This window comes from Channa argus, chromosome 18 (assembly GCF_033026475.1).
Source record: "Channa argus isolate prfri chromosome 18, Channa argus male v1.0, whole genome shotgun sequence".
Classification (NCBI taxonomy): Eukaryota; Metazoa; Chordata; class Actinopteri; order Anabantiformes; family Channidae; genus Channa; species Channa argus.
In genome coordinates, this window is record NC_090214.1 from 6136723 (window position 1) to 6150987 (window position 14265).

Below are 14265 nucleotides of genomic sequence, written 5' to 3' on the forward strand. Positions count from 1 at the left end.
TCATATCTGTCTGTGCACTACAGGTTAGCCTCAGAGTCCACTGAAGCAGAACTGGATGTGCATCTGCACTGTTCGCCCACCTCCGAGGCCGAGCCAGAGAAGGTGGTGCTGCGAGCAGAGAGCCCGCCACTCGCCAGTGCATTCTCCCTCACCACGTCCTTCATAGAAGATGTCTTGGACCTAAAGTGAAGACAATCCCATTGTGCACTTCTCCCCCCTCTGTTCTGTCACCATTGTTTTATTATTTTGGTTGTTTGTGTTTAATTTGTTGTTTCACACTTTTTTATCGGTTTGTTTGTTTGTTTGTTTGTTTGTTTGTTTGTTTGTTTTCTTTACATCCATGTATCTTGTGTCTGCCCATTCATTGGACAAGAAGGCTGCAGTGGGAGCTTTAATATGTGTGTGTGTGTGTGTGTGTGTGTGTGTGTGTGTGTGTGTGTTTGCAAGCAGCCCCTCACAGCCACTGTGCGTTGGGTGTTTGTGTTGCACCGCAGCAAATAACCCAAAGAGGCGATGAGCTTGTGCAAGATGCTGTGGCTTATTCAGAGTCCAGCGATAATTTCTGATCCCCAACCACACACTGAATGTAAATCTGTGCACCAAGGCTTGACATGAATCTCTGCGTTCCCAATGCCCTCTGAAATTGCTAGAGCTTAATACGTGTTGTATATGTGATTATTTCAGGTCCACTTTCAAATGTTGTATGATATGAATATGTATGTGTACATCTGTTTATACATGAAAATGCAAACACAGTGACAGGTTTGTATGGCTGTCATGACTGTGATGCATATTTATAGACATGTTAAAAAAAATCTACTTTATTCCCTTATTTAGTAAAAGTATAATGTTTTATGCTCTCTGCACATTTAGTCCTTATTCTTCTCCTTGTTCAAAATACGCAGGCAGACCGACCTGGAGGCAAAGTCTGCCACAAGTGCCATTTTCCAGCATCCTCCACCAAATACCAGTATCTGACAGTTCACATTTGCTAATGTGCTGACCCACATCTCCATTCATTATGGATACATTCATTTACTGGAGGCACTCTCAAAGTCAGGAATGAGTCCATGTTGAGCCTACGTGACCTGCATTTCCTACATACAAGCCTTGTCTATGGCTTGTTTGGCAACCAACAACCAATACGAACACACAAAATAAAGTAGATGACAATGTTAATCAACACAAGTAATGTGGATGTTGAAGGGACGTATGCTTTTTTTTTTTTTACTTGACTGTCATTTGTGAAGTGATATGATAGTATAACAAGAGAATTATAGAACAAAAAAAGTTAAAATACAGTATGTTGACATAAACTGAAAAAAAAAATAAAAATTACTTTATACTAACACAACAAAAATATAATTATGAACTATTTTTAGTTTTTGTTTCCTCCTGTATGTGGAAGGTGCAGAAAGGCAAAGAACTTTGTGCTGGTTCCAATGGTTTAAAGGTAATTTTAGGTGTTTTTAAATGGAAACATAACAAATGCAGCTTTTGCCCAACTATAATTTCAATTCTAATTACAACTAAAGAACTGTAAACTCAATTTTAAAAAGCTAAAATAACAGAAAAGGATTATTTTAGATTTTATTCTTCACGTTACACTGGCAGTGCATTCATTGCATTCATTCTGCCATGTAAACAAAATGTTTACATGTCTGTTCTTCTCATCGAGTAGGAAATATTCCATCCATGTTTGAAACTTCTCAGCTCCCATTACTCTGAATTACAAGTCAGAGTGTTGGCGTGAACATTTTTGACGTGAATACAGCATGAGTCTTAAGCCTGAGCACAAACCTAATGAGCATTATCTGTGCTAAAAGCCCCTCAGAGCCAAATAAAACATTAGACTAGTACCAAATATGAAACTGGTTAAACTGGGATTATACATATTTGTGTGTAAAATCAATAAAATTAATTAATTATGAAAACACTTGAACACCACAAAAGGGATGCTAGTCCACGTTGTCTGAAGGCTCTTTCTCTCTGTTTTGGGAACCATCACTGCAGTAAATCCAGGTGCAAACAATTACCTGCTATTAAGTCACTGGGATGATTAAAAAGCAGCAGTGGCTCAGCTGCGGCAGCTGCTGCTGCTCAGACTGAGGTGCAGTGCTCAGATGTGTGTACTTAAACATAGCCAGAGAATAAAGCTGCCCTGTTCAAATTCAATAATATAAATATATCTCATGCTTGCATTGTGCGATGAGGAAGCTACGTACGGCCAGTGAATAGGGCGAATCTAAGAAGAAAAGGGGAAAGGTTCTGAGTAATGAACACTAGATATTAACGCCAAAGGGGAAATCTCTGAGGTCCAGAAAGGCAACACTGAGCTGGGAGCAGCGGTTGTGGCTGTGCGGATGTTGGTGTGAGAGTGCCTCTCTGTGGTGGGTTCACAATGCAGCAGCCTTCAGCTCTCGCATGAGCCGCCTCTTCGTCTCCTCCTCTCATGCCTTTCCTCTGTTTTCCACCTGCACCCTTCAAACACTATAACACAAACCAGATGGGACAAAGAAGAAGAAGGGAGGGGGGGATTTTTACAAAGGTACTTTAGTGTTTATTACTCTGAATGGGCGTGTGTGACTGGGGGAACACTGCTTCTCCCACTGACGTTTTTGCTGTTTCTCCTGTATTTCTGTCTGAGTACTCTGTTTCTACCTCCCCTTGGCATTTTCACTGTTTTTTGATTTTGATTTTGTTTTTGATTTTATTTTTGTATTTGAATCTGTATTTACTGTTTAGACTGTTGCTGAACCTCTCTGTGATATCAAAATGAGAAAAAAAAAAAAGAACAAAAAACACCAAGTGTCTTAAAATATTGTATCGCCATTGTTTTTAATGCCAAGTACTACTTGTAAATGTTTGTGTATCAAATGTGGCCTCAAATGAAACTGAACTATATTATTATTATTATTAATATTATTTGAGCAATTATTTTAACCAAGTGCTGTAGACCACTGCTGTGAAAGTAGTTGATTCTGTTCCTTGATATGTAATAAATATTTATGAAATTTGAACAATTTGGCTTTGTTTTTTTTAAGCACATTAAATTTTAGCATTGTAGGAACAGCAAAAGGGTTGAGTCACAAGTCAGAGAGTTGCTATTAAGGAATGTTTTCAAAAGATATAAAAGCAAAAAACTGAAGGCTGCAGTGTTTATGCTGCACCTAAAATACATGAAACATTCTCTGTTTACCATCATTAGTAAACATGTCTATCTTGATCCCTGCTCGTTCAAAATTCTGCTGTCAAGATTTTAAAGAACAAAGATACAAGATCTGACTTCACCAATCCTTGTGTAACCAACGGCATAAGGCTTTTCAGTGTGTGAATTCTCCTTTGCTGCTTGTCTAAGTGAAAGTTAACTATGTTGCTCAAAATACTTTCACTTTCTGAATGCAGCCAGTGTGCAGGACAGTTTGTTCACAGAAACTGAAAATTGGAACCAGATGATTTCAGATTAGTGCTGTGCAAGGCCACAAGGTGGGGATAATCAACTATGCAACTGTGTCATGGTGAATTGAAGGAAAATAAAGAGTTTTTGTTTTTTTCCAGCTTCTTACTTGTTGAAACATTGCTCCTCACTGCTGTCAACATTTCTCCCTTTACTGATGCAGCCAGAGAAGCCAACACCCACTGAACCCCAGTTTACCTCATCACATAAACTCAACTAAAACACAGGTGTTCTGCTGCAAAAACAAGTGAGCGAGTAGAGTTTCATGCGCCTATACATTTTAAGTCGCTTAAATCATTTGAGTATAATGGATTAATGGATTGAGCTTGTGTGTGTGTGTGTGTATGTGCGTCAGTCAGCTCCTTTAAGTTTATCAGCCCAAAAGGGAGGACTTATAGACAAAGAGCACGTGCCTTGCTCTCTTTTATCCCGAGGGTTCAGGCAGGTTGAGACGACCACACCGCTGACGCAAACACAGGCTATAGGCACAGCCCTGTCTCTGGCATGTAGGCTTTATGTTTCACCAGGATGATGCATCTTGTTAAGTTCCTTCATTCACAGCAGAGGATTTTACAATCCTTCCACCTTCTCAATGTTTCCTTTCTCTCTATAATCACAAACATTGCAGCCCCTGTAATTTCAAGTGCAGTCATCACTGGCGGGAGAACAACTGGAAATGTGATGACTAGGAATGTTTGTTCTTACAGCTGGAAAGTTTTAGCTTGCAGTGAAATACAGAGTACGGGACAGATGCAGGGGGGGGGTGAGGGGGGGGGAGGGGGGGAGGAGGGCAATGGCCATCCCCTGAATCTAATTGGCCATCCCAGGTGCCACCCCCTGCCAGACTGACAAGGTTGTAGTTACCTGCTTTCAGTGAAAGCAGAAGACCTGAGCAAATCTGGAGCTGAAATATTTTGCTCATTATATACAGATAAAAATGTTACTTCCACTTAAGGTGGTTTCAAATATAAATGTCCAGGTTCTTTCTCAAGGTATCAGAAAGTGTTTCTTTGCACTCCTGTCCATTAAGTGCAACACCCAACACCCTCCGCCCTCTCAGGATGTGACTGTGAACACAACGCAGCCAGAATTTCTTACATAATAGATAGAGGAATGCTGGAGCTTGGCCTCAGACTTGTGGATCATCTCACACGAGCACACACAAAGTGGGGCCCTGTTCCCTTAACATCAGAACACACAGTTTCTGCACAACTAGGCCCAGTCTGGAATTATCTCTCCATTAAGACAATTACAAGACTGAACATATTGTTGTATTAATATTCTTTTAAGTAAGGCTAGGATGGGAATTGCTTTACTGACTATAAATCGGTTTCCATGGACTTATCAAACTTTGTAATAAGCTATGGTAACAATTATAAAAACACATTTTCTTTTTTCTTTTCGGTTCTTTATTCCTCTGGAACCTCAGTGATAGTATTCCTTGAACTTGGAACTGGAAGAATGCATAGTAAATCATCAACTTGTACTCCACTGAGTGACTAGTAAATCTTTAATTACATCCTCTGCCGTTATACCACGCTCCCTTATGCTTCCAGTGGCTGTTGTACAAACAAATGTTAACACCACAGATGACATGTTGACACAGGAAACACGTGAAGCCGCAGAGGACACACGCCACATAAATGGTGGTCTGGGTTGTATGTAAATACAGGAAAGGGGTCAGGGATCTACACACGGTGCAGATCAGCTTATAAGAAATGCCTGCAAAAGTCTGTCAGTGAAGGTCATGTCTTTCCAATAGAAACTATAGCTAAAGAGACAAAACAAAAGCAACAACCTTCATTTGCATTTTAAATACACTGGTACAGTACAAGATGCCAACTTCAGTGAAGGTTAAATAAGATCTTCTCACATTTGGAATTAAAACAATAAAAAAATACTGTCAAAATCTAAAAACTAAACACCACTGGTGTAATCACGCAGCTTGCAACATATTGCACTCTCTGTGACATTCCTGTCATTTGCGTTCTCCCTCCCAGGAGGCCCCTTCTGGGTCCCCCTCGTCACACACTGGGACCGGAGACTTGAACGCCAATTGTAGTTTAGTCCCCTCATCTCTTGATGTTCAGGCGTACGCTGCAACTGCTGCAAGAATCTGCAGAGCCATGGAGACACAAGGTATCTGTGCAACAATGTAGGCCAGTGAGCGGGTCGGAGCTCGCAGGGCAAGCAGGTAGGCAACGCTGTGCAGCACACGGCCCAGAAAGAAGACAAGGAAGTGAAAGCGGGCCACTGCCAGTGAAGGTCCAGTCAGGGAGTAGATGGCACCCAGGAAGAGGAAGGGCAAGATATTCTCCATGTCGTTATTATGAGCTCTGTTGGGCAAAAAAAAAAAAGAATTAGTCAAAGCTACATACGTACATATGTGTGACTGCAGGAGCAAACATCTGTTTTTTAAAGCCTTAAGTGCTGATGACGTGCAGTACATACAAAGAATGACTAAACTATTTCATTGATTGTTTCCATTTGGGGTTTTTATGGTTTCTTCTGTAATTTCACTTGAGGGTGAACAATCCTGTGAGTGCCTCATTCAGTGTAGGGGGGGAGCTCATCTCACATGAATCATGCTACTGCAAACTTTCTCTTTTCGGCTGCCTCGTCAGACAGTTTATGGGCTAGACAGTTTCCTTTCTGCCTACTGCGATCAGCCTTGTGAACAATGTAATTCAAGAGGACCTGCCCTGGTAACATGCTGCTGAAAGGGCACAAACTTGAACTGTTATGCAAGCCAGACTTTAAAAAAATGAAGATTTAATAAATGATTTGTTACAATTGGTTTTCCATCACTACTTTCATGGAGAGTGTAGGAAAGAGGGGAAAACAACGTTTTTACGAGCAGAGAAAAACATCTGTTTTCCTCGTCGTTGCCAGAGATCGTTTTCTGACAAGTTAAAACAAATCCACTGCGAACTCTTTATAGTGGAGGAAAACATGCATTCTTGGAGAAACATGGCCTATAAGGGAATAAAAGTCCCTGGAAAAACACTCTAAAATAATAACCCTTATTTAATCACTGGAAAATAGTTGTTGTTTTTTTCATTTTTTGATACATGCAGACGTATATTATGCACAGAATCACGGATGCTTTATAGAGAAATAATGATTATAACAGCAATCTTCTAATGTAAAAACTGCAGGGAAGTAATTAAGTACCTTTATGCAACTTAGGGACCAATTCGACATACTTCATTTCGCTTTTCTGTATATTCTGTTATTTCAAGCATTAAAGGTTCAAACTTTCTGCACTTTCTCACCTCCGACATCTTTCCACATAAGGATCCTCTCTGTGAAACTGCAAACCGCCGTGTCTCAGCGCGTCCTCTGGGTTGGCAAATGCCTTAGAGAAAAGCAGATAAATCAGTGAACGGTGCCGCCGGTGCTGCAATTAAGCCGCTTCCACCGCCTAAATCGGGAACTCACCTTTTTACGCAGCCTCACTTGTCCCGTTATGAACGCTATGATGTACATTTTAATCACCAGGAGCACGCCGTAAAAGACAAAACAGGAGAAAGCCTCGGTGCTTATCATCCCTGCCATGGCTGTGTTCAAGAAGACTGCTCAAAGAGAGATGGAGGCTGGAGCTCTGAGATCTGTGCGTGCGCAAAGTTGGAAAAGTAAGAGTGAGCCTGAGGGGAAGGCTTTTTTGTACCTTACGCAGATTTTTTTTTTTTTCCCACCCACCCATTGATGATGGGTAAGAAGAAAGGAGGCGACACGGAAATGATTCTTGAGTAAGTGAATCCCAAAGAGGAACTTTAGCTTCTCCAAAAATCACAGTTATTAAGTCGTGGTTTTCAAATGTTTTACTCAAACAAAAGCGACAGGCATTACCAAAACCAAAAAAAAAAGTCTGCTGAAATTTACATCAAATTTACATAAATACACTCTATTTATATTCTACCTCTAACGTCCTCATTTTAGCGGAAAATACTGTGGTAAAAAAACACACACACAACTAGATAACTAGATGACCACAAGACACAAGCCAACTAAAAAGAGACACAAAGCTTCTAGAAAGCAACAACAACAAAAAAAAAAAAAAAAGATGAAAAAAACACAAAGAAAGTTACTAACTGACCACGAAGAAAACGATTAACAAATGCAGTATTATTACAAAGACACAAAACTGCTAAATAAACAAATAAGAAACAACTATACAGAAAATAGCTGTAAAGCCAAACAAAGGGACTCAGAGTGTCATTTTACAATTAGAGTCACTTTGTTGTTATTGTGGGGTCATCTTACACGTCTGTGTTCAGGGGCCCATTGTGGCCTCACCTGTCCAAGCCTGAGGCTAGTTGGAAATACAGGTTTATTCATAATACTTGGTATCAAATTATTTCAAGCTGGGTTCATTTATCACACTGAATTACACAGAACTATTACGACTACTATAAGATTAATAATAAATTCAAATGAATCTATTTGCCAATAGTTGTCACAGCTTTCATCATATTAATGTGGTCTGTGTCATAAAAATGAGCAAAAAAATTACTTCCATGCTTATAGGATCTGAGTCAGATCATATGACTTCTGGTGTCAGCATGTCTTCATTTGTGTACTGAGTTCACACTAGGAAATGATACCCTGTAAAGCTGCAGGCAAAACATGGGCTCTGTGGTTGTTGCAAAACAGCAAGAAAGATTTCCTTCGCAATCCAGATTCTAGTTCTGCCCTGAACTGGTAATTTTATTGCTCAATAGCACAATCAGTTTGATTACATTTTCACAGGGCCGATTGAATGAAGTATCTTAAGTACTGTACTTAAATGCTATCCAGTTTTGTGGTACAGTTTATGTCCCCTTTTATACTGGTAGGTGTAGTACTTATTTCTTAATATTAATGTACATGTAAGTAGTACATCAAGGGAAAGTTAATTACTAAAGTATATGCAGTACTGTACTACATTAATCATAAAATCACATGTTTGAAGCCATTTATGTTTTTGATGTAACAACTGGTTTTTGTTCAGCAGTCCAATAGGCTGAAATAAATAAAAATAAAGTATTTGGAAGTTTTGGAATTTAAGAATACAGAGGTAAAGTGTAAATATAATTGTAAAATGGTAAATGGTAAATAGTCTGCACTTATATAGCGCTTTTCTACCTATTGGCACTTAAAGCACTTTACACTGCTTCTTATTTACCCATTCGCACTCACAATCACACACACACACAGACACCGATGGGGGAGCTGTTATGCAGCTGACCAACACTCACACAATTGTGTTAGGGAACTTGAGTTAACCTACTTTCCATCACGGATTCTGGAGTTTTAATTGTAGCTATACCTGATTTTTATATTGTTGGATTAAAGATCTGAATACTTTCTCTAAAACTTGAGGTTTGGGATAAAACTCAGGGATAAAACAGTTTTGTTCAAGAACCACAAACATCAGCCCACCCTCTTTCACTTCAACACCAAGCACTACATTTATTGCACTTTTCCTTTCATATTTATTTGCATGTTTGCATCATGACATCTTTGGCTGAGCGTCAGCCATCAGTCGCGTGTGTTTGCCAATCCATGGTGAGAGAGCTGCCGGAGCTGGTGTCGTCACAACAATCCTCTGCATCAGAGAAGGAGGACATGTAGTGGAGGCCGGTCACTCTGTGGTAGCCTCCCTGAAGCATCTGCGGGTAGGCGGTGAGCTCCATGGCCCTGCGGCCGGTCCTCCCCACTCTCACAGTCCACATGTCGACCAGCTGGGAACACATGGCACAGCCCATGGCGTGTGCAAATGTGTCAGGAGACAGACTTTTGCGGGTCTACAAAGTTACTCTACACACTCACACAGGCATCAGTATACAAACACATCCTCACTGATTTCAGTTAAGCTTTGCAAGTGAGGACAGGAAGCACAGACCATCACTAACACGTACATAAACCACAGAAAGGTATTCATTTAAATGACATCCTGACAAATAACAACCAGCATTTAACCAGCTCCATTTTTCCTTATTTAATTTAATTTTTATCGTATCTTTTGATAGCACTATATGTATTCTGTATTAGAAGGGTTTTTGGAAGCACTAGGTAAACTTGATTTTGAAAAGATCTGTTGCAAAAAAAAGACGTTTTTGAGAGCTTAAATGGAATGGAAATCGGTTTTACGGTCTAAATAGAGTCCATGCAGATGAGTAATTGTTTTCCTGGAACAAGTTGTTTTTTCTATAAAAGGCTTGCAGCGGGAGAAAAAAAAAACAGTGAGGGAGTTACAGTTTTTTAAAGTTCCATTAAAAAAAAGAATGTGAAACCAATTTCTCAACGTCAATAACTAAAACAGCACGGGTCACATCCAGCCTTCCCTGTGTGGACGAGCAACTGTAACGCTGAGTTAAAAGGTCATGGAGTAATAACCAATGTGTCTCAAGGTGCTTCCCATCTCTGAGAGGTGTGAGACATGGCATGTAAATATTTACAGAGAAGTCACTTTTGCAAAAACCACTGCAAAAGAGAGAGAGAGAGAGAGAGATTTCACAGATCTGGGAGCTGATTCAGTGAGCTTTTAAGTCCAACTCATGCGATGACTAGTTCCTCTGACGACACTGCAGTTCAGGAAAATATGGGTGCAGGGTCACCACAGAGCTGTTTTGTACTAATTCGCACTGCAATGATCACTGAATAACGTCCCGTGTTTTGTTGGGCAACGTCTTCCGGATTAATGAAGCATTGCTGTCCCATACGATGCAATAAATGCCTGTGGAAAAAAAACAGACACAGAACGTTTCTGGTAAATACCTTATCACCATCATGTAGGTTGCTCTAAAATGAAGTGAGATCTTTAAAGACAAAATGGGAAGAAAGCAAAAGTAGGCTGCGTTAAAATAGATATAGCTGTGTTCTCCCCTTCTGTCCCAAGCAGAGTACACCCCTGAGTCCAAAGTGTTGGGACACTGTGCAAATAAAAACAGAATACAATGAGCTACTTTAGTTCTGAAAGCTTAGTCCTGCTTTATATGGGATTTTAGCTGCACTTTTCATTCATAATGCTGTAAATATATTTTCATTTGGAGGGTACTGACAAAATGGTCGACTTTCAACCCTTTAGCCAGAGGTTGGTCTTTTTATGCTGTTTCTGGGTCTTATTGACCATAGCTTTTCTCGTACATAACCACTCGGACAAACTGTACTCACAACCATCTCAAGGTCAATCTTCTGGCAAACTCCACACCTTTTAGGTAATATTAGCTACTTTCTGCTAAGGCCTTTTCTGAAAAGGATGTCTGGCATCTGGGTGGCAGCATATGTTGCTCCAAATCCTGTATATATCATTCAGCATTAATATTACCCTCAAATATGTGACGCCCGGGCTGTGTGCACTGATGCACCTCCACACCATCACAGATACTGGCTTCTGAACGATGTGCTGTACAGTCAGAGGGCCCCTCTCCTCTTAAGCAAGGGGGATTTGAATTTGAATGGTGACACCTCAGGACAGATTTTCACTCCACCTCAGTCCATGTGAAATGAGCCCCGGCTCACATGTGGAGCCAGTGTTTTTTGGATCTTGTTAGCATATTGTTGCTTCTTTGCGTAGTGGAGTTTTAACTTGCATTTGTAGATGCAGCCACACACTGTTTTCGGAGCTGTTCCTGAGCCCATGCGGTGATTTCTACTAGAGAGTAATGCTGCCCCAGGGCCTTGAAAATAGGTTTTCAGCCCTCAACAGAAATTCTTCTGGATTCTCTAAAATTGGCAGTGATATAGCTGTACGTACCAGAGAAGATTAAATCTCCAAATTCTTTTCAATTTCATGATTAAATCCTGTTTTCAAGTGTTGGGCCTCATCCCATTCTTACTAAAAGACTCATACCCAGTCATGATTCCAATCTTTTGTCTTTTCACCATTTAATACTTTGCCGTTTTATCATTTCTCAGCTCATTGCATTTTTTTTTTAGGAAAGCGAACATCCGATTTAACCCACTGCCAAAACAAGAACACACCTACAGGAGCAGCGTGAGCTCAGCAGAAGAGGGGCAACAGAGATAAAATGGGAGACCCGTTCATACTGTGGAATATTAAAAATGCATGTATACGTGAAAGACAGGCAGGACCCAGTTTGTTCTGACATCTGTAACAATAAACAGAAAAATATTTTCTACAAGAGTTATTTTAGCTCTTAATATCACACCAATTTTTCCAGATGATGAACACGTCTGTGCTTTAAACAACTAATGTTTAAAAAGATTGTCCTATTGTCCTATAAGAGAGGCTAACCTCAAATTTCCAAAGATACGCCCACGTTTATTCCAGTAAATTAATACAGATCTCTAGCTGCCCACGTTAATCGACATCTGACCTTCATGTTACAAAGCTAAATGATGCACACAGAGCCATCAGCCAGAGAGAAAATGACTTTAACGCTGAAGACAGAAAGGACAAGTGTTGTGCTGCGACTTGCCACACCCATCCTGTCCCAGCGAAGGGACACACCATTGACAACCCTCTTAAAGCCAGCCACACACTCCCCTGCTGCCCTGGATTCTCACTGTATTGTGATCTGATGATTTAATATTCAGTGGTCTGTAAAACTACTGCTATGGGACATTTAATTATTTATCACTATATATCTGGTGTCTCATGAAACGCATCCTGCACATCGTTCAAGTAAGCATCAGGATAATCTTCATGCCAGTGATCTATAACAAAGCTCTGGGTGTGCTTGTGTGTGCGCAGTCCGGCTCAGGCACACATGCAGTGCAGGAAACACGCCAGTGTTTTGGTGATGTGATGTGGACACATGCTGCAGCTGCATGTGTGTGTGTGTGTAAGAAGGTCTGTGTCCGAGTTGCTGTGTCTTTGGCTCTTACCTGATTTGTACGGTGTGTTGTTTCTCCTGTGGTCATCATGTATCCTATCTCTTTCCAGGCTGGTGTTTTCCTCTTGGTCTGCCTCTGTCTGAGCTGGATACAGCTCAGCATACGTATGGGACTACAGATGACATCATAGCTGCTCTCTTAATAAAAGCTGCTCCCTCTATTTCAGATTAAAACAGCTCAACTCTCAGACTCTGACTTATCTGTAAATATCTACTCATTTTTCAAAGTGGCACTGCAACAATTTAGTAGTGTAACAAATTAGTAAACTAATTTAAAAAGACTGGTAAAATGGATGCACTATGTCCAAAGTAACCTGAGATCTGGGCCATTGGCTGGATTATCCATTTTGGTGGCCCCACCAAAAAGAGAGGTTGGGCCCTGGTATATCTTTAGCCTAAACTTTGATTTATGGTCTTTGTTTTTATGCCGTAATATGCGCATTGTAAGCCCCGTATCAGATGGGATTAATTAAGATCTTTAAACTAAACAAAAGGGTTTGGGGTCGAGATTAAAAGAAAAGCACCACATCTGTCTTTTCACAGAGCTTTTTCTTGCCAGGTTAATGCCCATATATTTAAAGTGACTCATTTCATTCAGTCAGTTTAAAACCTCACATTTGTACACTAAATATCAAAAGACTAGCAACTGAGCGTATCATCTTTTTGCGCAGATAAAAAAAAAAGAGGGATAACATGTTAAATATTGACAGAAGCACATTATTTGTTTGTGCTGGTTTTCAGTCTTTATGCTAAGCTGTCTCCGTGCTGTACTTTCACACATTATTTATCTTCTAAATCTGATATAACGATATAAAGTGTGGTTTGAATGCTTACTGAGAAAAACAGTCCTTTTCTGTGTTCTTTCATTTTCAGCGTTGTTAACTTTTTTCAAACCACAAGAAAAAACAACTAAGAAACAAAAAACAAAATGAAAAAAACCCACATTCAAATCAAAGACCAGGCAATTTTAATAATTTAACTAGTCATGAGTAATTACATCAGTTATACAGACATTAAGACATCCCATGGAATTTAGGTCAACATATAAGTCCCACGTTCTCAAACAATCACCATTTATGAACACAAAAGCCACAGACTGAAAATTGTAGAGAAAACATGAATCATTGAATTCTTGCTGTGCTTTCTGTCCAATGCCATGATATTTCAGTCCAAGCAATGCTTGAATTCCCTGTAAAGTGGAAATCTGAGACACATAGCTACGTGCTGGAACACAAGCAAACACACTCAGAGATGGGTAAAGTCAGATAATTACAACTCAACACCTTACAGCAATACAATAAGCTGCACTGGCCCAGCGTTTACTACCAGCTCTTCAAAGTGATGCTCTATGATGGCAGAACTAAATATTGCACAAAGTTTTATCTTTTTTCATTGCACGTACTCCCCCGTTAAGTATCTAACATACAGCACACATGGCCACTGCATTGATAAAATCTCTAGCAGATTCAGTCTGAAGGAAAAAAAATCTAACACTACAAAACTTAACTTAGACACATGGATGAATGACTGTCCGCTGAGGAATTCAGGGGGACATGAGCTGCAGATGTATTTTGTGGTGTGACCTCCACCGATCCACATATAAGGGCATCTGAGAGAGAATCTTCACTGCTCGTCATGTTCACATTAGCCATAGGTTGTTGTGCATCTGTTTGCTCTGAACCTTTAATCAGTTATTATGAATATTTTTTTATCACAATGTGTCAAATACCAATGTTTAAGGGGTTGTTTGTAGTGATGAACCTACGGTGAGTTATCACCTGAATCCCCAAGTGAAGCTCACAATTATTCACTTTACACTTTCTGCACCAAATGCCCAAAAGCATTTAACAAGAGTTGGTAGAAATCAAAAAAAGAGTAAACGTTTTTGAAAAAACAAAACCAAAAACGAAAGCTTAACAGCTACTAAAAACACATAAAATAAGAAATATTCACAAAGTGCATTTG

The 14265-nt window shown here is 39.9% G+C and overlaps 2 protein-coding genes across 8 annotated transcripts in view; one reads left to right on the forward strand and one right to left on the reverse strand.

The window, feature by feature from the left end:
• Positions 1 to 3023, forward strand: part of garnl3 (GTPase activating Rap/RanGAP domain like 3) — a 65789-nt gene extending 62766 nt beyond the window's left edge. For all 7 annotated transcript variants that reach the window (XM_067483599.1, XM_067483597.1, XM_067483600.1 and 4 more), the window contains one exon: positions 24 to 3023. In XM_067483599.1, coding sequence (XP_067339700.1) covers positions 24 to 189 — 166 coding nt within the window. In that variant the 3' untranslated portion in view covers positions 190 to 3023. The remainder of the gene's footprint in view (positions 1 to 23) is intronic.
• Positions 3024 to 4843: 1820 nt separating this feature from the next.
• ptges (prostaglandin E synthase) lies at positions 4844 to 7109 on the reverse strand. The gene is made up of 3 exons (XM_067483601.1): positions 6899 to 7109; positions 6733 to 6815; positions 4844 to 5793 (listed from the first exon to the last, which is right to left on the reverse strand). The coding sequence occupies exons 1-3, from the start codon at positions 7013 to 7015 to the stop codon at positions 5544 to 5546; spliced, it is 450 nt and encodes a 149-aa protein (XP_067339702.1). The 5' UTR covers positions 7016 to 7109; the 3' UTR covers positions 4844 to 5543.
• Positions 7110 to 14265: the final 7156 nt, after the last annotated feature.

What these genes read in the sequence shown, in the direction of transcription:
- ptges (XM_067483601.1), bottom strand. Translation starts at nt 7,015, where the DNA reads ATGGCAGGGATGATAAGCACCGAGGCTTTCTCCTGTTTTGTCTTTTAC. An exon ending in AAGTGAGGCTGCGTAAAAAG is followed by an intron (nt 6,816 to 6,898) that starts GTGAGTTCCCGA and finishes CTTTTCTCTAAG; the next exon opens with GCATTTGCCAACCCAGAGGA. An exon ending in TATGTGGAAAGATGTCGGAG is followed by an intron (nt 5,794 to 6,732) that starts GTGAGAAAGTGC and finishes TTTGCCCAACAG; the next exon opens with AGCTCATAATAACGACATGG.